The sequence below is a fragment of the Xenopus laevis genome, chromosome 9_10S, assembly GCF_017654675.1.
Source record: "Xenopus laevis strain J_2021 chromosome 9_10S, Xenopus_laevis_v10.1, whole genome shotgun sequence".
NCBI lineage: Eukaryota > Metazoa > Chordata > Amphibia > Anura > Pipidae > Xenopus > Xenopus laevis.
In genome coordinates this window covers 4,821,857-4,847,384 of record NC_054388.1, presented here as the reverse complement: position 1 = coordinate 4,847,384, position 25,528 = coordinate 4,821,857, and the positions used below count along the sequence as shown (strand labels likewise).

Here is a 25,528-nt window from a genome sequence, read left to right as displayed (position 1 = left end):
AATCACCACATTTCAAAAAAAGGGATTTTATCAATTTTAAAAAATGTTACATTTACGAATATCTAGAAAATTCTAACATTATTATTATTATTATTATTATTGCAAAGCTTTAACATTGACACTTCAATGGCAATTTTACGATACCAATTCATTATTGAATTCAATGCAAACCAAATAATCCCCCTACGGCTTCTGATGTTTAAAAATTGGAAGGCACATAAGACAAATTATTTAAAAAAAAACAAAAAACAAAACCTCAGAAAAAAAAATTTCTATATCCCGTCAAAAATATCAGTGATTGAAAATTAAAAAAAATATATAGATATAATTCTATTTGCAATTCTTTTTTTTTTTAAACTTTATTTATAATATTTTAGAATCTAGCGCAATATATAAGATTTGAGGTATATTTACACGGGGGAGGATCAAGCGCAACCAGCGTTGGATTTAAAAAAGTATAAAAATAAAAGCGAAATGATCTGGAAATGTTTTTTAAAAGGGGATATATCCTACCACTTAACCTCATTTAAAAATTCTCCTCTAAGCACTTTTACAATATACACTAACTTTCTCTAGATTTCACAACATTAGCAGTTTTCACAACAAGGGCCAAGCAGAACTATAAAGGGAAGCATCTCTTGGCGCTTCTCTGCTCAGTTCTACAGCTTTTTGTGGCTGGAGCGATAGAACCGAGCAGGGAAGCATCAAAAGATGCTTCCTGCTTCAATTAATTTAACTTCACTGGTTGTTCTGTCTGGTCGTTGCCCCAGCCAAACATCAGGCGGCGCTCTGGTTTCACATTGATGATACTGGCAGTTTACTGAAGCGAGAAGCATTTCTTGGCACTTTCCTCCTCTGTTTTGTAATCACTGTGACAAGGGCAATACAACTGAGCAGGGAAACTAAACGGTTTTCCATAGGGTTACACGCAGGTAGGGTGGGTTTGAGCCAATCAAATGCCCCCAAAGAAGGATTGAAGTCCGGTGGTGGGCAGTAGACTTCAAAAACTATAGAAACTTATGCCCATGGTTTAGTAATCCATAGCCACCAATCAGTAGTTAGCATATACTAATGGACTAAGGCAGTTATAATAATAATTAAAAAAAACTGATTGGTTGCTAAGGGTTACAGGGGTATGACAGAACCCCAAAGTCTTTGAGGTAATACATTACTAAAAGCATATATATACTATCACTAGAGTGGAGCCACCTATTGCCTCCATCAGCTCAGTTTAAGGTGACCTCCTGTTAAAGGTAATATTCTAAGAGCAACTTGGGTCCTTTAAATGGGCATCTGGACCTCATTGTAGACATCCTGGCCTTCTTCCTCCTCCAGGTTCACAGATGCATCGTCAGAGTCCAGCTAGAGATTGAAGAAGGTGGAGATATTAGATAAAGGCAAGATAATTCCCCCAGTATATTCATCAAAACCCCCCACCGAACTCTGATACTTACACATTTGAGTTCCAATTTATTAAAGATTAAGGGCATAAGGAACATGCGGACTGGCACAGTCAGGATCAGGATGAAGGGAAGTGCCAGGGAAGCTGGGGTGAACATCACAGCAAAGCAGACGGCCAGGCACAGGGTCTGAATCAGTGTGAAGATATGCATACGCCAGGTCTTAACCTAAGTGGACGGAGACACTTCATTATACCCCAACATATACTCAGTTTCAAAACATCTCCCCGTACCCCACCACCTGCGTCTTCACCCAACAAAACCTCTTCACAGCTAACACTAACATTGTCCACCAAGCCTGATATCATTTTTACACACCACCTGCCATAGTTTCCAGGTTGTATCATCACCCGTGGATGGAGGTCACTAGTACCCAGATCTACTGCACCCTTGAGAAATCACATTGGTCAACTGTTGTCAGATATCAAAGAAACATTGCCCAGGTGTTGAGGGAGATCAAGCTGGTGGCTTGTGTAGCAGCTAATCTCTGTATTTTTCATTAGAGCACCAGTGAGCTCCATCCATGTAATGTTCTCCTCCACCTCTACTTCACGGGTGGTGTTTTTTTCATTCATTCATTTATTCAGTTTCCTTTTTGCCCAGGATGGTCAACCCTACTTTGTGTGTTAATTGTTGAGCTGCCTTCTACCTTGTGCACATAAGGGATCCTGCACAATTCTTTCTTTTGCATATCATCACTAGCCAAACTCCTCATCACTTATAATCATCAAGATAATATATTATAAAATAATCATGGTTTTCAACCCAATAGAGACATCAACTTCTTGGCCTCTATGATCCACGAGAATGTCTAACTTCATCATTTATATTGTCCATTGTAGTATTCTCGAACACGGTATTTTTGCCTCAAATGCTTCCTATAGATATGTCTTCTCCTTGCCCCTGCCTCTCTACTTTACTCATAAATTCTACCTCCATGACTTAGATCTCTTAGATCATAATATATAATAAAATAATCATGGTTTTCAACCCAACAGAGACATCAACCTCTCGGCCTCTATCATCCATATTCCATGCGAATGTCTAACTTCATAATATATATTGTCCATTGTAGTATGCTTGACCACTGTCTTTTTGTCTCAAATACTTCCTATAGATATGTCTTCTCCTTGCCCCTGCCTCTCTACTCCCTTCATCAATTCTACTTCCATGACTTAGAGCTCACCCATATTTTTTCTATTATCCACCAAGCTCTTTGCCCACCCTCCTCTCATGATTTGCAGTCTCACTGGTCCTCTCCTTCTCTTACCCTTGTGACATATGACTCTTTTGGGTGATATTTTGGTGGTTTCAGGGTGAGTAAGATGCGATCGAACAACTGGATTCCATTCAGGGAGGTCACACCCATGTACAGGAATATTCCAAATAGGACAGCCAAGGGAATGAGGGTGAGGATAGGCTCCATGAGGATGGACAGTCCTGAATAGGGAAGGACATGCACAACAATATAAGTGGAGCATTTGTTACAAAAGAAAAATCATAACTATGACAATAGGATACATCTAAGAGAACATCTAGAGATACTTCAATAAGCCACCAGTAAGGTTCCCAAAGTGTCTTTATTTTTAAATGAAAAAATGTTTTCAATGGAGCATCTGTCTAATATGCCTTAGCTGCCATTTGCAGAATGTTAACTGTAATAGCACCAGTGTGTCTGAAAAGGTGAAAGAGCAATCCACGGACAATGGGAAAGGGCTCTAGTTGGGCAGGTATTGGAGATATACTGAACTCCAGTATATTGAAATTCAAATTGACTAAGTAATTGCACTCACCGACAAGGATGGCCACCAGGAAACCACTGATCCTCTGCTCAATAACCCGATCTATCTGAGGTTTATCCCCTTTGGTGGTGATGGTGAGGGCATTGGCATGGGTTACAGTACGCACTGTGGTGGCACTAAGCCAGGGCATCCCAAAAAGTGCACACACCCCTCCCATGCCTACGATCAGGAGGAGGTCCAGATGGAAGCCAGAACCCTTTACTGTTTTCCTTTCCGGCTTACTGACAATTAGCCTGTGGGAGAGAAAACACATTTGATCAATGCCAATGACTTTGTTCTTGATGTGGAGTATAAGGATGAGCTGAATATAAACTTTTACAAAAATACCATATATATCCCCTTGAGCAACAATGAGACATATACTTATCTTCAACCGCATAATGAAATATTCTATCATTTCAAGTTAAATGTAGACCTTATGACCCCTTAAACATCTGTAGAACCTTCCTTTTAAAACGCAAATCTCCTTACGTGGTTATCTGAGACTCCATGAAGATGAGGATAAATACCAGCACTGCTGGGACAACTGAGGCAAACATCAGCCAGATGGGAAAGGGATGGTCAACCGTGTTGAATCCAAGAGGTGGGATAAACCAACTACGGTTTTCAGGTCTGGAAACGCTGAGGCCCTTGGGAAGGCTGAGTTTCTGCAGAAATTATAAAATACTTATGAGATGGAGCAGCAACAGGTGATCGACATCAAAAGGAACAGAAAGTGGCCAGAATGGAGAAAGCAAAACAACTTCAAATGAATCCTCACCTGTGTGTAAGTGTCTTTAATAAAGTAATCGGCCACCACCATTAGAAGAATGGAAATGGGCACCCCAAAATCTCCAATGATACGACGCAGCTGTAACAGAAACATATATGAGAAAGTCTGCATGTGGGACTGTTGGAAGAACACTTTTCATAAAGGTTTCTATATTATAGTCCCCAGCAGGTAGCTTTTTACTGTAAACAAATACCTGATTGGTTGCTATGGGTAACTAGACCTTTGAAAACTCTGCCCCTTTACATCTGCCCCTTGCACAGTATCAATATGCTTCACCCCAAGTGACAGCCAATGGGATCTCACCTTTCCGGGAAAGAAGCCACTGTTTTTGAACTGACGCAGGAAGAATGCAATAAGGAAAGCTCCAAACATCAACACGAGAGACAGCAGAGCAGTGTTGGGTTGGGGGTTCTTGGTAAGATCAATCTTACTTGTCTGGTTGTAGTGACCTTGTAGCGGATGTTTATTGAAAATCTGTAATGAAGCACAACAGGCTCAGTTTTTGGCAAAGCTATTTTTGTAGAGGGTTGTCTCCTATTCAATCAAGTATGCAAACAAAGCTTATTCCATGCACAGAACTTTCCTACCCTGCAGTATGGGTACATTCCTTCTTGCTTTTGTCAAAGAATTCAATACAAAAACTTTTCTCTAAAAAAAATGGTGATTTTACGACATTTCTAATCATCCTACCTACAGTTAATGCCCATGACTATGTAGGCGCTGTGCAGTGCAAGATCAAGTCCTACCAACACAACTATTGGATGGACAGTGGAACACATCCTCACCATATAAGATATGTATTAATAATGCAAAAAAACTCATGCTTTTTCAGCTGGGTACATGAACATTCAAAAAGCCTTCAATGCACCTTGATCGAGGGCACCCGTTATATATGTGATGGATAACGTTCTAGGTCCCCTTTAAGCTCTTTTAAAATCCTGTCTCTTCTCCACCGAGCCTTGACTATCCATGGCCTGCTTAGACTTAGTCTTCAATTCTCATGGGTGGAGCTACACACTGTGGGCAGGACCCTTGTATACATGCATTTGTGTGTATTAGAGAACCATGAAATGTGAAGAATAATGTTCAAAATTTTCTTGACCTTTGTTCTTTTCTCCCACACCAGTTACCCGTTGAGGTGAACCTAATTCATTCCTATTTGGATACTCACTGTAACCAACTTAGCGAACGTCTCGTAGATGAAAATGAGAGATATCAAAAAGGAAAATATTTCCTGTGTGAATCTGGAGATAAACCGGACAAGGAAGCTTCCTTCAAAGGCCACCACAATAATCACAATGAGGATTAGCCAGAATCCAATCCATACACGTCCGACAATGTACTCAATTCCTTGGCTCTCACAGAACTGAAATTAAAAAAAAAAGAAGGAAAGATTATTAAATATACACAATCTTCCAACCATTGTCCATTCATTATTTCTTCTGGGAAGCCAATTCTATGGATATTGTCTGCACCATTTCTATATCCCCCACCATCATCATAGCATTACTAAATCAGCCCCGATCTCCAAATGCCTCAAATTTACATAAAAGAAAAACTTACATTAAAAAAGGCCTCTTCGAAGACAAGCAGTGGTCCAGAGAAGCCAAGGATGAGAAGGGGCTGAGCTCCTAAAATGCAGAACACAACACCCTGCAAAGCCGTGGAAACCAGCAATTCCGATACACCCATCCATCTGTCTGTCTTCTCAGCTAAGCAAAGAATGGGAAAAGGCAGAGAGAACTAGTCAAATAAATATCATGAGGAAATATCATGGGTAATCGGTCATGAGAGAGTTGCAGCAATATACACTAGTAGAGAGAGAAAGTCATTCAACCAATAAGGTATTGGAAGAGATGGAGACAGTAAGAAAGCAAGAGGATAGACATACTCTACATTAATAGAATTAAGAAACAGTACACAATGCTCTGAGAGCCAATGCTTAGAAGAAGCCAATACACTAGTAATCCAGCTCCTGCAATATCTAATTATATAGTGTCTAGACACTGGTGTAAAGTACTGAGAGCTGCCACTTAGGATGTTCTCATTATCATTTTCCCAGTATAATTAAGGTATCCATTTACTGAAATGAAATCACAGAACTTTGCTATGATAATGTGCAGTTATACAGTTATGGCCAGAAATATGAATACATACATATACCCTACTCACAAGGAGACTTCTATTGAAGCCGGGTATCTATGTGCCTTACAATGCCGATCAACTAAAGTTAGAACTAGAATGGCTAAAAGGTATAATTGGTTATTTACCCATTAACCCCCCAAATGTGATAGCCGGGGAGAGGGCGGCAAAGTAGATGAAGATGACAGCTGCCAAACACTGGGGGTTGAAGGCGTCTGTGATGTCACTCAAATACTTGGGATATCTCCGGCGTATGTCACGTGCTAGACCCCCAAATATCTTTCCAGTTCGACGCAAGGGGTCCTCAGGTGGTTCAGCAGGGATTTCTGTTGTAGTGATGGAACAATGAGTAAAGTGAGACCTAGTAACATGGTTACAGTCCAGTCCTGGCTGGTCACCAATAGCAACCAATCAGAATTTAGCTTGCACTTGCATAGTAAAACTAAAATCAAATTGATTGCTTATGGATAAGCTTTTACTCATTCTAATTCTTTCTGATGTCCAAGAAAGGTTTTTAATGGCAATGAAAAGTGACCAGATGTCACACAGAGGAAGGAACAGTTATTGTTGGATCAATTGGGTAGACAAGAAGACGAGCTGAGAGAGGAGAATGAACATAAATGAAGGGAACATAAACACTGAGGTGAATGAGGAAGCCATAGATATGTAAATATCTCTTCTGCCCAGTACCTGGTCTGCTTCTCCCAAGCACCTTTTCTATCTGGTATCGTTTCCTGAGCAGGTTCTTTTGCACTGGTGCCAGGTCCTTCAGAAGCTGCTCATCAGTAGAGTCACAGGGGGGTAGAACTATACTATATTCCAGGAAATCCTCCAGAGACTTAATGAGATCCTGACGCCCCTCAGCAAGGTACATATCATTGCGGAAGACCTGAGTAACATGTTTATAGAGCAACATGAGGGACAGGTTATAAGGAGCAATAACAAGTGTTATTGGGATGAACAGGAGTAGAAGTTATAAAGAGCAACAGAAGGCATTGTGGGCCGGGTTATTTAAACAGTAGTAGAAAAACTAGGAATGTTATGCAGAGCAGTTGGAGAAACTAAAATAAACAACATGAAGTGGCCAAGAAGGTATAAAATAGAGGGATGTGAGGGATGGACATCTTGTAGAGCTTAAATAATTCTTCTATGGATATGTCATATAGAACCATAGGTCGTGTTGAGAGTCCACTGCTTACCCTCTCAGCCATCATACTGGACACTGCCCTTCCGACTTCATGGTAGCTGATGTTTGAGTTATCAGGGCCCAGAAGGACAAATAGAAATCTAATAGGTAGAGAAACCTCCAGGACAGAGTCTAGGTAGACTGCTTCTTTTAGACGCACAAATGCAAGGGTTGGTTGTTCCAAGAAAGAGACACATCCTACAGGAGAGGGACAGATATAATTGTGGAGACAAATGAGAGCAGAGAAATACATTTTAAAAAATTACAAGAGCGCATGGGATAGAAGCATCATAGGGTTCTGGATGTCTGGAATGAGAGTGAAAACAGGCCCTGGCAGAATCTACAGATTGCTAATATGGGGCTGCTGGATAGTGCTGCTAGTTATAATTAAAATGGGATGTTTTTTATTGACAGTGTATGCCCAATAAACACCTATAAATAAATACCACCTCCTTCCAACTCCTATGTACTCACTTGCTTATCAATTCTCACTCAAGATATAAAACCGACAGCATAGGATGTTTACTTACCCACCAGAACAATGGAGGCTTCTGCGTTTTCTGGCACCCGTTCAGCTAGCGGACTTTTCTTCTCTTCCTGTTGGGTATTCCCCCAAAAAAGTAAAAACAATACAAAAATGAAAAAGACCCCATTGAATTCCATGTGCAGTCAGAAAAAGGACAAAGAAGAATCCTACAACTGTAGACCACCAGGTCTTGAAAAAAAACCTAATAAATACCAAAGCCAACTTTGCCCACTTCTGGTTTCCATTTCCTGGAAAAATCTCTTACTACAGCATTTACTTATGCCAATTAAAAACTATATATTGTTACAGAAGGAAGCCAGCAGTGGGAGCGACTTGAGTGGGTATTGCTAGGAAAAACTCCAATCTAACCCTGCAGTCAGTTACATATTTTGAGGTGAAGGCCTCTAGAGAGAAAGTTGTCCTACAAAAAACCACAGATGCATAGTGGCTCAGTAAATGTGGATTAATATATTAGAATCATTTAAAAAATGTTTCAAGACAAGTCCTCACCTTTTCTGGCACGGTTTTCATCTCTAATGAATGTAGCAGATGCTGCCCACTTTCTGGGTCCCCTCCTTTTACAATTTCTTCATCAGGACGGCTGGGAGAAGTAAAGATACAGATAAGTAAAAACGCCTTTCTTAGAGTCACCATGAGTAGATAATGAGTATCCAGAAGAACATTCATTCCAGTTGGGTGGGACATGTTTGAACTGCTTAGTTTAGATGACCTTGCCTTAAGCATAGATGAGTGTAGATGACCTTGCCTTAAACTTCTGAATGGAATTCATTACTCTTTAAGGCTGATCCCACACTTTTAATACAGGTTATTATTTGATTATTGTTTTCATATACCCTACCTGTGTTGTAGAAGAAGGGCTCTCAGGACCTCATCTCTGTTCTGAGGCTTTAGGCGGTCTTCATAAATCATCTGGTCAATGACTTGGCTGGATATCCCAGGAAGAGTCTTCTCAGCAAGGTCCAGAAGTACAGTCCCTACAGAGGAAATGCCAGGGATACATTAGATTAATAGTACTTTGATGCCAGGAAAATATGGCCTTAGATGATCATTAATCCCTCACCTTTCTGGAATGCACGATGTACCTCCAAAAGACTGTGAAAGGTGAGATAGGAGATCTGAGGTTTACCCCATTGCCGGATATCATCCTGATAATCCTCCTCCACCTTCAACCAGCGGGCAGCCTCTACCCAACGCATCTCATTGTGAGCATCCATTGTCAACTCATGCAGCTCTATGTAGACCTGTAAAATGAGCAAAATGGCAAAAGAAGGTTAAGAAAAAAAATTAAGGAATAAGATCTGAGTGTAGGGAAATATGAGGCAGTAAATGAAGACTAATTATTTGAGAATGAAAGATGGAAATGATTGAGAGAGAAAGCATTTACAAGAAGGAGGACACTAGCATCTGTAAAGAACCAAAGGAGAAGAGAAGTGGCCACAGAGTCAAGGACAGTAATGAATAAATAATAGAGGTACGATAATAATCTCCCTAGAAGGCAAACCAATAATGATGTTCTTGTTAGTCCCAAGGTTCCATGGCCATGAGTACAAAAATGCTAAACCTTTGAAAATCTGCAACATGTCTTCATCAGCCTCTGAGGAAGGCACTTAGCACAGTGGTGAAATGTTGACGCAATACATTTTTTTGAGGAGCACAGCAGGAATTAGAACTTAACATACAATTCAGACACACACAGCACAATGATGAGAGGCTTCTCCAAGAGAAGTTTAAAAGTTATTGAAAATCCTTACTTAGCAACCTGGTTTACTTGGGTGATCTGATTGGAGTGCAGAATTACTTACTCCACTGGTCTGCCATTCCCTTGTCACTCACTCTCGTATCAAGCTTTGCCTTCCTAGGATAGTGGGCTGAAGTTGCAGCCTGTCCCATGGTGGGCTAAAGTCAAGCTGCAAATGGTCATTCCTCCAAGCCAACATAATGATCTGCTGGAGCTCAGGTCCTGTCTGCAAAGTTTCTACTTCTGGAAGGACGGTCTTTGTGAGAGCCAAGAAAGACAACATTCCAGCAACAGGGGGTGGAACATAATAACCCCACCCCAAGGTGGTAAAGCAAGTTTGGCTGGCACCCTCTCTCATGACCTGGGGTCAGAGCTACAAAAATTACATTTTGTGTAGCCTTAAGGCAAAGCCTTTGTTTTATCTTAACTGGAGTCCCTGTATCTCATTGTGCTTACCTGCTGAGAAATAGCTCTCCCTCGCTTGCCTCCTGCTACTTAATTCAGATGTTACAACTAATTGAATCATGTAAATGAGAAAAGTGTGGCGCTACCATTGTCTAATCATGTTTTCCGCAACTGGACGCAACCAGGAAAACCTCTGCTGGGCCCAGGAGCATGTTGGATCTTTCTTCTAACCAGTAATCACTCCAACACAAGTCGTTATTGATCCAACAATGTGGGTCTGTATCAACAAAACGGCTGAGCAGAGAAAAAAATTGCCCAAAACCCATTTTATGTACACTATGTGTACACACAGCCTGTAGGGAGAGGAGGGGGTAAGTTAAAGGGATCCACCCTGAAATCCATTTCTCAAAAGAGCAAACAGATTTTTGTATATTCAATTTTGCAATCTGACATGGGGCTAGACATTTTGTCAATTTCCCAGCTGCCCCTGGTCATGTGACTTGTACCTGCACTATAGAAGAGAAATGCTTTCTGGCAGGCTGCTGTTTTTTTTTCCTTCTCAATGTAACTGAATGTGTCTCAGTGGGACCTGGATTTTACTATTGAGTGTTGTTCTTAGATCTACCAGGCTGCTGTTACTTTGTGTTAGGGAGCTGCTATCTGGTTACCTTCCCATTGTTCTGTTGTTTGGCTGCTGGGGGGAAAAGGGAGGGGGTGATATCACTCCAACTTGCAGTACAGCAGTAAAGAGAGATTGAAGTTTATCAGAGCACAAGTCACATGACTTGGGGCAGCTGGGAAATTGACAATATGTCTAGCCCCATGTCAGATTTCAAAATTGAATATAAAAAAATCTGGAAAATGGATTTCAGGGTAGAATTCTGCTGGAGCAGCACTATTAACTGATTCATTTTGAAACATTTTTTTTCCCCATGACAGTATCCCTTTAAGAACGGTGTCACCTCTTGCAGGTACCTCTTCCACCAGGCTTTTTTAAATGATATTCTGGCTTAACATGTAATTCAGTTCTCAGACCTACAGGATGTGATAATGTCTCTATTTCAGTGATTTTTTGACTACAAAGTCATGGCAAGATGAAAGTTAATAACAGCAATGTGTACAGTTTGACCCAGACATATACTTATCCCTCCAACACTGCACTTTACACTTTGAGGTATGTGCCAAACGCTCTTTAATGCTCCAGGTACAGTGAGAACATTGGTTTTGATTACACCGTTATGGATGTGCTACATGCTGGATAGCAGAGATTTCTGCACAGACCCTTACATATTTATATATACAGGTATGGGACATGTTATCCAGAATGCTCTGGACCTGAGGTTTTCCGGATAACGGATATGTCCGTGATTTGGATCTTCGAACCTTAAGGGGCTGATTCACAAAGGGTAGAATATCAAGGGTTAATTAACTGGGAATTAAAATCCTTCGACTTCGAATATCGAAGTCGAAGGATTTTAGCGCAAATAGTGCGATCGAAGGATTATTCCTTCAATCGAATGATAAAATCCTTCGAATCGAACGATTCGAAGGATTTAAATCCAACGATCGAAGGAATATCCTTCGATCAAAAAAAGTTAGCCAAGCCTATGGGGACCTTCCCCATAGGCTAACATTGACTTCGGTAGCTTTTAGATGGCGAACTAGGGGGTCGAAGTTTTTTCTTAAAGAGACAGTACTTCGACTATCGAATGGTCGAACGATTTTTAGTTTGAATAGTTCGATTCGAAGTCGTAGTCGTAGTCAAAGGTCGTAGTAGCCCATTCGATGGTCGAAGTAGCCCAAAAAACACTTCGAAATTCGAAAGTTTTTTTTACTTCGAATCCTTCACTCGAAGTTAGTGAATCGGCCCCTAAGTCTACTAGAGAATGATGTAAACTTTAAGTAAAGCCAATAGGCTGGTTTTGCCTCCAATAAGGATTAATTATATCTTAGTTGGGATCAAGTACAAGTGACTGTTTTATTATTACACAGAAAAAGGAAATCATTTTTTAAAAATGTGGATTATTTGATTTTAATGGAGTCATATGCGAGATGGCATTTGTGTAATTCAGAGCTTTCGGTATAATGGGTTTCCAGTAGTGATGCGCGGGTAGAGAAAAACTCGACTCGCACCCGACCCAAACCCGACTTCCATTTATAGATCCATGCCAAATGCCCCTTCAATGATGTCAAAAAAGGGGCGGAACAGGCACGCACCTATAAAACGGGAAGCTGGAAGTCGGCAGTGCAAAGTCGCCCCGACCTGCAAACAGTGCAGTTCGTAGACCCGAACCCACAGGTCCCGCGAGTATTGGGCTGGCCTGCACATCATTAGATTGCAGATAATGGATCCCATACCTGTATATCCCATAATAATGAAATTTTTCTTAGTATTGTTTACCCAGTATTACACATTACCCAAAAGTAAAGTGTAGGCCTGCCTGAAATATGTGGGTCTGATGGATGGCGTATTATATTGTATTTGCTGCTATTCATAACCACACATTCAGAAAGTTGGCGTTAACCTGTCAAGATTTCTTTACCCCAAGAAAGAAACATTTTGCCACAGGAGGGCATTATATTAAAACTTGGCATTCAGATGATTATAAATTAGTTGTTAAAGTATTTTCTGCTGTAAACAAAACATTTTGCTCCAGTTTAATTCCAAGTTCATCCGTACTCCGCTTTTGTGACATTAGATTTCAGCCACCAACTTTATGTGTTCAGGGCTGAGGGTGCACATGGGGTGAATTCCAAATACAGTTGGGAACTATACTCGGGACAATTAACCCACGACTACAGCGTGCTAATTGATTTCTTTGGGTTCCTACCCCTACAGGTTCGTGAATTCCACCATAAGCGACGAGCCTAGCATTACATTCGAGTGAAGGATTAGAAGGAAAAAAACTTTGAATTTCGAAGGTTTTTTTTGGCTACTTCGACCTTCGAATCGAACGATTCAAACTAAAAATCGTTCGACTATTTGACCATTCAATAGTCGAAGTAATCTCTCTTTAAAAAAAACTTTGACTACCTACTTCGCCACCTAAAACCTACCGAGCACCAATGTTAGCCTATGGGGAAGGTCCCCATAAACTGTCTAAGCTTTTTTTGATCAAAGGAAAATCCTTTGATTGATGGATTGAAATCCTTGGAATCGAACGATTCGAAGGATTTAATCGTTCGATCGAACAATTTTTCCTTCGATTGTTTGATCAAACGAAATGCAGTAAATCCTTCGACTTCGATATTCGAAGTCGAAGGATTTAACTTCGATGGTCGAATATAGTAGTAATAATAATAATAATAATAATATTTAATGTGCCCCTAAGTCTCTCAATGGCAGAACATGGTTTTGCAGTGGCTGGATCAGGATTTCACTTGGGGCAGGACAATATTGACTTATTATACCTTTACCGTTGCATAACTATAATAACCCCATTCTGCATGGCTCATAAGGGCACAAGCTTATCCATTGCACCTGCAGTACTCACTGTACTCACACAGACGCATGTAAGCGCCAAATGCAGGTGGAATGAAACATGCGTTTGGCACATACATGCGTCTGTGTGACTACAGCCCCTTGACAATAATTGAGTGCGTTTACTCCTGCGCTCCCCTGCGGCTGAACGGAAGAAAGCGGAACGCAGGGGAGCACAGCAAAAAAAACGCCCATGTGTAAGTCTAGTGAATCCACTGCTATATTGGCAATTCAATAAGATGCATGCGTTTCTGGGTTGCCACACGACTTGCAATAAAATGTTAACCAGGTAGATTGTCGCTTTCATTTTTGGGTTCAAAGGGGTGAGGTGGCAACTCTGGTTCCTCCACCTTCTTACACAGAGAAAGAGAGGGGGAGATGATAAATGAGGTTAAGGGCTCTTACTCACGCACGTTTTTACCTGCGCAGGAATAGACGCATTTCATTATTTCAAATGGGGCTGTACTCACACAGGCGCATGTAGGCGCCGAACTCAGGTTGAGACGCAACATGCTGCATTTTTCCTGCGTTCTGCGCCTACACGCGCCTGTGTGAGTACAGCCCCATTTGAAATAATGAAATGCGTCTATTCCTGCGCTCCCCTGCGGCTGAACGCCGAAAAACGGAACGCAGGGGAGCGCAGGTAATAACGCGCGTGAGTAAGAGCCCTTAGACACCAGATCATTTGGAAAGTTAGGGCCATGCCTAATTCATGATAATAAGTTGTTGCGATGCATTTAAATTGAATGCAATCAGTGCAGCCTTTTTCACATGATCTGGTAACATTATACATCACCCTAGAGAGCCAATGAAAAGAACGAATTGAAGAAAGGTTGAATAGGCTTCTATGGATTCTGTGAGCTCAACCCTTTATGGTACAGGGCAAATTCTGTCTAAATACAAGTGTAGCTAACTATGTTTCACTGTTTTCTATTGGTCAAGCTACACTGGCTACGACTGCAACTTTATCGTAGGAACAATGGAATCCGGTAATAGTGGGCTGCCATTTGGCCAGTCAGTGGTTAAAGGAAAGGGACCTAAGGGCAGTGATAAGTGGGGTATTTAAGATAAGACTGTGAAAACATATACAAACTATAAACTATATGGAGTGTTTATGGGAAGTTGTAAAGATAACACTAAGGGCATTGCTGCTCCTTGTAGAACAGAGGCCGGGCAGATGGCTCTGGTTTTTAACTGCAGGTTAAAGGGATGAGTGACAATCTATGGAAATGTTTTATCTACAAACACAGCCTGCCCTATGTACACACACCCTGTAGGGAGAGGAGGGGTAAGTTGATAGTAAAGGGGGAGAGTAGAAAAGAATTGGAAAGAGGAGAGGAAGAGAAAGGGAGGCATTGGGCATTTTTGGCATATTATATTACTTTCCATCTTTAATGAGGAATGGCAGAATTTATTAATATGGGAAGACGGGTACCCCTGTTTATTGGGCAATTCTAGTTGTGCTTGGCCATGTTAGAAAATTGGATCAATAATGTGTTATATAAGCCACTGGAAGGAGAAACTATAAAGGCAACAAAGATGCTCAAAGTCTAGTAATTCACAGCAGCAAATGTTTCTAGCTGGTTGCTATGGGTTACAAGAACATAAGTAGGTAGCTGTTATTACATTAGCCCCCTTCGTCTTTATTTGGGCTCTCACCTCGTCTGTTGCGTGTCTGGGTGGGATAAAGGCTGGGGCAAGAGGAGGGAAATCTGGTGCAGAAGCCTCTTCTTCTTCTTCTTCAAATGGCTCTATGGAGAGAAAGTGCATAAATATATTATATATTACTCTCTAATCAGCTTTATTTGGATGACCTGAAATAATTATAGAACAGTAAATGTGTGAGATATTGGTTAGGCGTTAATCACCCATATTCAGCCATAGCACGTTTGGAATTTAGAGTGAACTGATCTTAGTGCTCTGGTCATTTGGATATTTGTGGCTGCTGGATAGCTGAGGATGCTGGGAATTGTAGTTTAAAATAGCTATAGGGTCATTCCATTACCATGCTTGCTTTAGAGCCGTGGAAGGTCCAAGCTTTGACCACGGGACCTTTGAAGGACCATCTTTGGTCAGAGCCCCCCTTGGCTTATGAATTTGGTACAGATATAGGAAAATATCTTGTTCCAAGAATATCTAGAGCAGCAAGATATATATTCATCCTAACTGGACTTTCAGGTGTATCTAGGAGAGCAAATGGCTATTCTCACCAGACATCGCCCTAACTGACCTTCAGCCCAAGCACCCCAGCAGTGCAAGCCCCACAGTTTGGGAACCACTCCCTTAGGGTTTTACTACTTTAGGTTTTATGTGGAATGCATGAATTATATATATATATATATATATATATATATATATATATATATATATATATATATATATACCAAACACTGTTATTATATACACAAAGACAGCCAATTCAGTCTCTAGTATTCACATCTACAGTACAGAACAATAAAATGACTGCAGTACAGATTAGGAATACTTCCCTTTACTGTTTCAGAACTACAAATCTCATCCCTGCCGTTGAGCTAGCTAAGGAATTCTGGGAGTTGTAGTTCAGTGCTAGATTGCCCCAGTTTGCCTCCACCCTATAATAACCCCATTTCCCTGTGTTTGGTTCTCTGGCTAGATTATTCACCAGAGCCAGAGATTTAGTTTAAACATTTCAATGTGATCAACTTTTACACCTATTACAACGCAAACTGTAAAATTCCAGGTGGCCACCATAACTATAGTAGGATAGACAAGAAACCACCACCCACAAGTCTTCATCAAGGTGACTATTTGTTTCCATACAACCAGGTTTCTTCTTGCAGAATATGCTTTGAGGACTACATTGCCATAAAGCAAATCACATGGATAAAGACTGCTGGGCTGCTGTCCTCTGTACCTGGTCTTGCTTAAGTTGACTTGTCTCCAGAAGATGAGGCTAAGGCTGGATTAGTAAAAGAGTCCTATCTTTCCAGGTAAGATTACAAGCATTACAAAATAGTGATGTCCACTCTGCTCTGTGATCTAGTGAAGGAGTCATTACAAACTTTCCAAGATATCAATCAAAATGGGTGGCATCTAGGTTGATATGACCTCTGTAAAAAGGCTTGAGGGTGAACAGAGGTTTAACACACTCAGCGTAGTTATATAGATTTACAGTTTGAAACCATATAATAAGAAGAAGAGATCTACTCCAAAGTTGCTCTTCCTTTGGTGTAGGAAATATGAAGTTGGGTTATCTGTGCATGAACTCCATCATGATGATTTCTACAAGAGCACAAAAGCCCAGAGCATGACACAGGGTGCAACATGAAAAGGGTATTTTCCCAGTTCTGCTAGAGGGTTGCTAGAAAGAAATAGATAAACAGTGGTGTGTGGCTCTGCTCTTTGAGCAAAAATCATAAATCAAATAAACAGAAAAAAGTTATATAATGGTCCCAACCCAGGGAACCCCCACCAATCGTTGGAGGGAGTATAAGAAAAATTCAAATGGGAAAATACCCACTAATAGTAAAGCAGTAGCCAAAAAGTTATAAAATTAAAAAACCTAGGACATGTATTAGCGTAACGCGCTTCGTGCCTAAATGGGCACTTACTCATAGGCTCTATGAATAAGTGCCTATGAGTCCCTATGAGTAAGTGCCCATTTAGGCACGAAACGCGTTAGGCTAATACATGTCCTAGATTTTTTTAATTTTATAACTTTTTGGCTACTGCTTTATTAGTAGTGGGTATTTTCCCATTGGAATTTTTCTTATACTCCCTTCAACGATTGCTTACCCTTGGGCTGGGGGTTCCCTGGGTTGGGACCATTATATAACTTTGTTCTGTCTATTTGAATTATGACGTTTGCTCAAAGAGCAAAGTCTTTTCCCATTTGGATTTTTCTTGCTAGAAAGAAATGTTGAGGGTGAATAAAATTATCCATTGTCCCGTGTCTTACAAAGTAGAACTGGAAGACTGGATTGATTGCTGATGGGCAAAGACAAGGAACCGGAAAATGTTTACGTTATCGGGGTCAATAAATAAAGTTATCTAAAAAAACATATTCCTATAATGCTCTAAAGCATTGTACAAGGACTTCAGGGGTTCAACAGACAATAGGAAAAGGGTCTCCTCTAAGACTGGGAGTCTATGTCAAGTTCCCTTTCTGCCCCTATTTTTAAGAAATACAAAAATTAAAAAGGGGAGAGAGAAAACAAGCAAAAGACTGTAATATCATAGGTGGGGAAACAGCAAATATCTGCCTTTGAAATTGAAATTGACCATTACCCTTTAGCGAAGCAGCAGGTACATAACCGAAGAGTAGGGATAGGGAATTAGCCGGTATACGCACAACACACAGCTCTCACCTCTCGTCCTTGCAAGGGGATCGGAAAAGTCAGGGTGTCCCAATTTAAGCCCTTTATTAACTGACACATCTAATAACCCACCAGGACTGACCAATCATCTTCCATCCCTGAGTTGTCCCCATAACTAAGTCACCGTGTCAGCAATTCGCTCTCTGTTTACACTAAATTATGGAGCACTCTATCCTTGCTGACTGTAAACACATAAACTGAACTGGAGGGTTTGTGATTCTTTTTAACCCTTTGAGTCGGGATAGGAAGCCAATGGGCCGACATTGGGCACCGTGGGGGTGCAATATGACATATATAGACACTTTATCATTCACTTGCCCACCCCTTAAAGGACAAGCCGTCAACCAATCAGCAGTAAGACTCATTTGTCTTGATATATGAATATACAATACCAAGTGCACCTGATTAGTTACTGTTAGTGGGAAGGATCAAACTTTTACTACACAGTGCAAAGTTTATACCAGGTCTAGTAACCCACAGCAACCATTGAGATGTCAGCTGACCACCACATACTAACAGCTGATTGGATGCTATGGGATACATGACCTGGTGCACACTTTGCACATTTTATGACATTGCTATGTTTTTAAAACATGTTCTATATGGAGTAAAACAGTTTTGATTACAGTCGGGAGTTGTATCCTGACCCCTATACTCACACCTTCGGAATTCCCTGTCTCTCTCTGCCCACCAGGCCGGTGCTAAATCTCTTTAGTCCTCTAAACTCATGAATATAAAACACCGGAGAGCACTTTGTCTGTGCGCATACTTACCTTATGAGCCCCCTCTAACATTGTAGGCTTTCCCTCACCTGCTCAGTGTTTACTTATAACAGAACAGAATTTTCAGCCACTTATAAAGGAGGAGAAGGCGAGTGATTAATGGAAGATATTTGGGGGGGGGGGTGCAGTGGCTATTGCTTTCCTTGACCTGGTTGTGGGGGGATACTGGGAGTTGTAGTCCAACTAAAGAGCTACAAGTTGGAGGTATTTATTGGAAATTAATATTGCTTTTAGAAAAGAGGCTTCTTTTACCTTTACGTTATGAAATAATTAGTAATTGAAACTGAGCAGCAGAGATGCCTGGCCCCATACTGTGGGGCCCTCTAGGGCAGCAGAGAAATTGGGCCCCACAAAGAGGCTTGCCTGTTATATTGCAATGATATTTGATGCCAATGTTATTAATGAAAAATAAGCAAAACAAAGAAATGAAGCCTGGTGGAATTGTATCTATAGAATACACTTTGTTTTGGTGACATCTCTGCCTGGAAGCAATCGTCGTGCCTCAGCCAATATAGTCCTCAAACCTACCCAAAAGATGGCTGGACAGTTTTCAGCAAGACATTGGTGGTGCAGGGCCCATACATGGCTTAATAAGCTGCCAACTTAACCTGGAGGGGCCCAGTTGGCAGTTTTTATCCACCCATGTAGGGCCACCTCAAGGTGTCAGAGGAAGGGGATAAATTGCTCAAGCACCAGTTGTTCCAATAGATTACATTCTCTGTGTGCGTGGGGACAGTTTTGCATGCACACTTGGATCCCCAGGCTGCTCCCTGTCCTCTGGTTTATCTGGTAGTAACAGCTTTAAGCTGCCAAAGGGGAGTCAACGAAGAGTAGAGAACCGGTGCCTCAGGCCTCCTGATATCGTTATCTGTTGGAGGACAATGTGACCCTTACCTTGACTTGTCATTGAGTAGTTCAGACACTACTACTGCCCCATTGATTGGACTGCTCTAACTCTTAGAGGAGCCCTGACCCATGAAGACATCCCTGCATAAAATCCCTGATCTATTCTTATAATAATCCTCAGAAACTCAACATACCAACTCAGAACGACTACAGATACAACCCTACTTCCTATGACTGTCCCTGATAACTCAATCAGCACCTTTATACATCATGGATAGAGTGACACGTGCCACCTACTTTGCTTGACACGATATTGTCCACCCTGCCTTTCATCCTTCATTCGCCTCCTCCTGTTCAGATTATATGATCCCCGGATCTCCCAAAATGCAGATTGTCTGAAAAACAGACACGCAAGGAGGAGAAAAACGAGGGAAATCGTCCTTTTAACCCATCCCTCCTGTTACGTTCAAGCTAAACCCTCTATATAGAATTGTAGTATTGTATTTTGGAGTAGGTAATCACCATGTTTTTTGCACTTTGAACTGTGGGTTGCACCCTCCAGATGAATTCATGGGTCACAGACTGGGGGTGATTGTGGACATCATACAGATGCTTAAGCTAAGGACCTCCAATGCACACAAGGTTTTATTTAGCCCAGTACCACCTGATAATGGCAGAAACCATTGCCCTAGGTGCAGCAAGTGCATAGGCCTCATGGGTTGCAATCTCATGCTATATTAATATTAAGTTATATGAAAAGATACAATTAATGTTAATATATATATCTGTAAAACTTGTCATACCTTGTTGAACCATCTGAGATAGCACATGCTGGGTTTCATTGGGCACCGGAAAAGCTATTTTGCCTTTGCTCGAGTCATTTCACTCCTTCTGAAGAAACAAGGCTCAGAAGTTGCTTAGAAATCAAGGCAAAGGTAAATGGCAGGCCCCGTGCCCTGTACAAAACCAGCACATGCTGTTACAAATAACTAACATTCTGGCATGTTAAGGGGTCAATTATCACAAGCATGCAGTGTGAATTTTTGCTCTTGTGCACCAGTATATCACTCGCACACATTCTGCTTTGGCTTTTATAAGAAGAGTGATCAGGCCCCCATGTCTGAATGCAACTGATCCTGGAAAAGAGAGTTCAACCAGCCAATCTTGCTTAACCACTTTGTACCGGAAGAAACACCTTAACTCAGATCTATGCCTTTAGATGTAGCTAAAGATTTGGATGTATTGATGGTGTATGCAAGAACTAATGTCTACTAGAAGAAGATCAATGAGCAATAACATGTGAGTGTTCAACTCTATATCCCATTCTAGTTGACCTTCATGCTAAGTTTCCATGACCAAGTTTCCATGACCATCTACAGGAGCAAACAGGTATTCATCCCAAACCTCACCTGACTGCCCTTCTGGATGAGCCCCTATTGCCATGGTTCCAGCCCAACAGTTCTAAGAAGAGGGGTAAGTGTGAGCACCGACTCACCTAAGGAATTTGTACAGAGTAGATCTCCTCTTCTGTTCATCATCACTTTGGCCTACATAAAGCAGAGATACATTCCCTGACACCATAACAAGGACCACCAAAAGAAACTTTTAATGCAACATTTTTTCTGGCAGAGATGGTGATTAGAATTGCAACCTCCCCCCTTTTAAAAAAAGATTTTAGGAAAAAGTTAGAAGCTGTCGATCCTTAATAATGTTGGCATCAAGTACCATTTTGACCAGTAATATACAGGCTATAAGGCAGCCCTAGTTATCAGTATATGTATGTATTAGCAAACAATGTATTGAGCAGCACTTACTCTCAGTGTATGGGGCTGGTTCTGGATCATCGAAGTCCACTTGTTCCAAGGCTTTCTCTATATCCATGTCATAGTCAGACTGTAGGGTATAATAATGACATAAAAATAATATGTAATTGTCCTTATGCAGAATTCACTCTGCATCTGGTGTTCATAATATCACAGGGCATGATACAGATCAATTCTATATATTCCCTCATTGAGGCTCCCCTCAAATTGTTTTAAGATCATTATTTAATCCTCTTGCTTGTTGAGGTCTTTTTCTGCTTTAGCCACAAATACCCAAGGCCAAATCAAAATGCTCCGTTCATTTGGCCTCCAGGTCAAAGATGGGATCATAACGAGGTCCCAGGGAGACCCATCTGGAGAGGCTTGCATCAATGTGGTTTTAGGGGCAGAGCAGCCAGATAAAATACTATTATGCTGCAATATTTGAATGCACATTGCCATTTATTTTCAGTATTTTTCCCCAAAATTCCAGTGTAATACCAGGCACCTGTGAAGAAACATCTGCCACAACAATGCACCATTATGGATGGAAATAAGCCCCCATTGTTGTACATGATGGGCAAGTTGCTGCCCTTTAATAACAGCATTAGCGTTTAATTCATTACAGACTCTGGAATTACCCTGGAATTACTATCAGGTCCAGGCTCCTGGTAATTCAAGGGATCCCTTGCATCCATGCAATTCATTAGAGGAGGCTGGGTAGGAATATTGGTTCTCACCACAAGTTACAAAGGAGCATTTTGAGTCAATGTTAGCTTGATTTTGCATCAGTTTCAGAACTTGGCATGTCTGGTAAAATCAAGTCAATAATCTGGAATGCTATAAATTGATTTAATGGTAACCATGGACATTAGGATGACTCACTTGATCTTTAGATGCCATGTTGTCTTCTAGTGATTACTCCCCTCTCTGTCCCAGTGCCCAGCCAGGCATTAACATCAGACAAGTACTCAAACCTGTACATGGTGGGATAAGGAGTCAAAAGTCATAAAAAGTCAACTCTTGTCAATTCTATGACATGAACAGCTCTTGATTGCTCTTGCTATTGTGGTTCTTCAATTGACTCTGAGCTACTATCCCATGACCCAATGTTTAGGAGAAAGTTCTTCAGAATTCATCTCTGCTGAAGACCACCTTAATATTTATAAATAATGACCCTTGAACTGATGTTGAATTGCAACACTTATGCAAAGTATATTAGAAAATCTCCACTTTGCCCTACTATCACCACCTTCTTCTGCTATATCTGCTATCATTTATTCATACCTGTAACTACTGCTCCCCAGTGAAGCCATGGGCTGGGACCTTACTTGCTCCTTGCACCTGACTGAAATCCTAATGCAGAACATTTGTTTAATAATATTGTTATGGTCAAATGATGTTCTAGTCTTAATATTGGGTATCACTGTGCATCCTTTCCTACATTTGACATAGGGCCGCCTCAAGTATATAGATTAGTGGAACAGTAAGCCTTGAGCCTTTTCCTGTTTCTTCTGATAAGGTTCAAGTCCTACAGAAAACTCAGTAATACATGAATACATACAATAGATAAGACTGAAAAAAGTAACTCTCCCCACCCAGTAACCTCTTTAAACTCTTTCTCATACTTTACTGTTCAGCAATTTTTCTCCTGTTACCCCTCCCTTAGAAATGTAACGGCTTTTGAAATGCATTCATGGAAAATGCATGGTGGGCTGATAGGTAGATGTTGGTCAATCCTATAACTGATCTCCAACCAACCTGTTATGTTCAATGGATTAAAGCCCTTATCATTATTCCACATTCTTCCTCCTTTCATATTATATAGTTAACTCTCATAAGAACCATCTAACCTATTGGCAGTGACAAATATCATGCTAATAACATAATGGCCAAAACAGAGGAAGAGTATTTAAAGACCTTTGACAATGATGCATTTAATTGTTTAAATGGTTAAAGTTAAATTGATTGAAGCACAAGTAAGAACAGCTTTATTCTGGACTAAATTACCTTCCATGAAAAGTAAGTAAAGTAAAGATGTAAATGCTAACCACAGGGCAAGATGGCAGTAGTAACCTTCAACTCCAGCAACCAACAACACATAATAATATAAATCATCATCAGACCATACTAAATATATTTTTCCAATTAAAAAATGCCCCCAGCAACTTCATCCCTAGTAGGGTTATGAAATCGGGAGACCATAGGCATTTGATCTCAATCTGTGAACTGGTGCAAAAATATAAATGTAAGATTCTAATCAGCACAGGAGAGCCCAGTCCCATCAACACCAAAAGCTAAATTATAGAATCATCAGATCATATTCAAACAAGGAACCTGCATTCTGAGTAAAGAGATCCTGGGTCTTGAGACTCAGGATTAGATACAGCTAAAAACAGTAGAAACACGTTGGATGCCATCAAATTTCAATTAACCAAAAACACAAAAACTTTAAACATGTGGCAAGTTCCACGTGTGCCACCAATCTGCCCATGTGTCCATCCCACAAGCAAAAAATCCAGGTATTGTTTAGACCTAGAACCATGAGCTACAAGATCGAGAAATATGTTTAATCTTGAAGCATTGAGGACAGTCCTTCAAAGTTCAATCTTTTGAAGGGTAGAGACCCCCACCATTGACAAGGCTAACTGCCCAGAGGTTTTATGACACCCCTAGCTATGAAGAAGACTTTCATTCAGTTGCAAATGCTCAGTTCTCTTAACCTTGATGATGAATTTAAGAAGAAATAATCTTAAATTAGGTTGTTGGCCTTTCTTGAGCATGAGAGTGAATACTAATGCAATTAAAACAAATTCAACAACTTCTAGGTATTTCATATTCCCATCTTTGCTTTTTGTCTTAATCACAAAATTCAGCACCACTTACCTGGATGTCCAGTGAGTCTTGTCACAAGGTTTCTGTCCTCCTCTAGATCTTACTCTTCTGTGCTCTTTCCAAAACCCTGAGTCACCAAAGTCTCTTAATCTCCTCCCTCTGCCAACGCTCACCTTATCTTTCTCTCCACATGCCTTCTTGAACCTCTCCCCTCCTTCGTTATATTCAGATATCTCCATGTATATTTTCCATCAACCTCTTTTGCTCCCCCCCATTGATGAAGGAGCTTAGAAAGGGGGATTCCCTGGCCAAGAATGCGTAATTTGTGGGGGGGCTGTGGCCTTGGTAGGAGGTTGGACTGGAAATGAGCAATGAGAAATTTACAGTTGCAAGATTTAAGTCAACAAAATACTAAAGTATAATTCTTGAGCAATGGCACAATCCTGTACAGAAATCCTTGCATTGGGAAATACATCCATGCCTGGTCTTTCTCTTAAACACCCCCCTCTAACTTGATCTAGATTTGTCCTCTATTTCTTTCTTGCCATACAACCTTCATTTGGTTTATTCTCTCCTGAAAGTACTCTACCTGAAAGTTCTCTAATATTCATTTATCTGAAAGTCCTCTACTATTCCTCTATCTGAAAGTCCTCTAATATTCGTCTATCTGAAAGTCCTCTACTATCCGTTTATCTGAAAGTTCTCTACTATTCCTCTATCTGAAAGTTCTCTGCTATTCGTCTATCTGAAAGTACTCTATCTGAAAGTTCTCTAATATTCGTTTATCTGAAAGTTCTCTAACATTCATTTATCTGAAAGTCCTCTACTATTCCTCTATCTGAAAGTCCTCTACTATTCATCTATCTGAAAGTTCTCTACTATTCATCTATCTGAAAGTCCTCTACTATTCGTCTATCTGAAAGTCCTTTACTATTCCTCTATCTGAAAGTCCTCTACTATTCGTCTATCTGAAAGTCCTTTACTATTCCTCTATCTGAAAGTTCTCTACTATTCCTCTATCTGAAAGTCCTTTACTATTCCTCTATCTGAAAGTTCTCTACTATTCCTCTATCTGAAAGTCCTTTACTATTCCTCTATCTGAAAGTTCTCTTCTATTCCTCTATCTGATAAGTCTCTACTATTCCTCTATCTGAAATTCCTCTACTATTCCTCTTTCTGAAAGGTCTCTACTATTCCTCTATCTGAAAGTCCTATACTATTCCTCTAAGCACAATTCCTCTTTCTGTTGCTCGTACATTGTCTCAACTCCAATTCATTCTTTCTAAAAAGTCTCTATTTCTCTTACTGACCACTTCTATCACAGTTTCCTTACTGAATTCCTCCTCTCAGCTGTACCTCTTTCTGTATTTTTGCT

General features: G+C 40.6%; 1 protein-coding gene across 6 annotated transcripts; it reads right to left on the bottom strand.

Moving 5' to 3' along the window:
- Positions 1 to 371: 371 nt before the first annotated feature.
- slc4a1.S (solute carrier family 4 member 1 (Diego blood group)S homeolog) lies at positions 372 to 24,302 on the bottom strand. 6 transcript variants are annotated; one of them, XM_018238064.2, is made up of 22 exons: positions 24,205 to 24,302; positions 22,204 to 22,295; positions 21,331 to 21,409; positions 21,012 to 21,063; positions 19,814 to 19,911; positions 15,193 to 15,284; positions 8,970 to 9,150; positions 8,748 to 8,883; positions 8,399 to 8,489; positions 7,893 to 7,959; positions 7,376 to 7,560; positions 6,867 to 7,065; positions 6,305 to 6,502; positions 5,598 to 5,746; positions 5,206 to 5,400; positions 4,338 to 4,508; positions 4,023 to 4,112; positions 3,734 to 3,909; positions 3,254 to 3,495; positions 2,731 to 2,900; positions 1,455 to 1,628; positions 372 to 1,362 (listed from the first exon to the last, which is right to left on the bottom strand). In XM_018238064.2, the coding sequence occupies exons 2-22, from the start codon at positions 22,219 to 22,221 to the stop codon at positions 1,282 to 1,284; spliced, it is 2,844 nt and encodes a 947-aa protein (XP_018093553.1). In that variant the 5' UTR covers positions 22,222 to 22,295; positions 24,205 to 24,302; the 3' UTR covers positions 372 to 1,281. The 6 variants fall into 6 exon arrangements, with proteins under 6 accessions (XP_018093553.1, XP_018093548.1, XP_041434297.1 ...); XM_018238059.2 differs by lacking the exons at positions 19,814 to 19,911; positions 21,012 to 21,063; XM_041578363.1 differs by lacking the exons at positions 19,814 to 19,911; positions 24,205 to 24,302 and having other exon boundaries at positions 22,204 to 22,292.
- Positions 24,303 to 25,528: the final 1,226 nt, after the last annotated feature.

Coding starts and splice junctions, on each gene's coding strand:
- slc4a1.S (XM_018238064.2), bottom strand. Junction 6,503..6,866: donor GCTTGGGAGAAGCAGACCAG/GTACTGGGCAGA, acceptor TCACTACAACAG/AAATCCCTGCTGAACCACCT. Junction 5,747..6,304: donor CACATTTGGGGGGTTAATGG/GTAAATAACCAA, acceptor TTCTTTGCTTAG/CTGAGAAGACAGACAGATGG.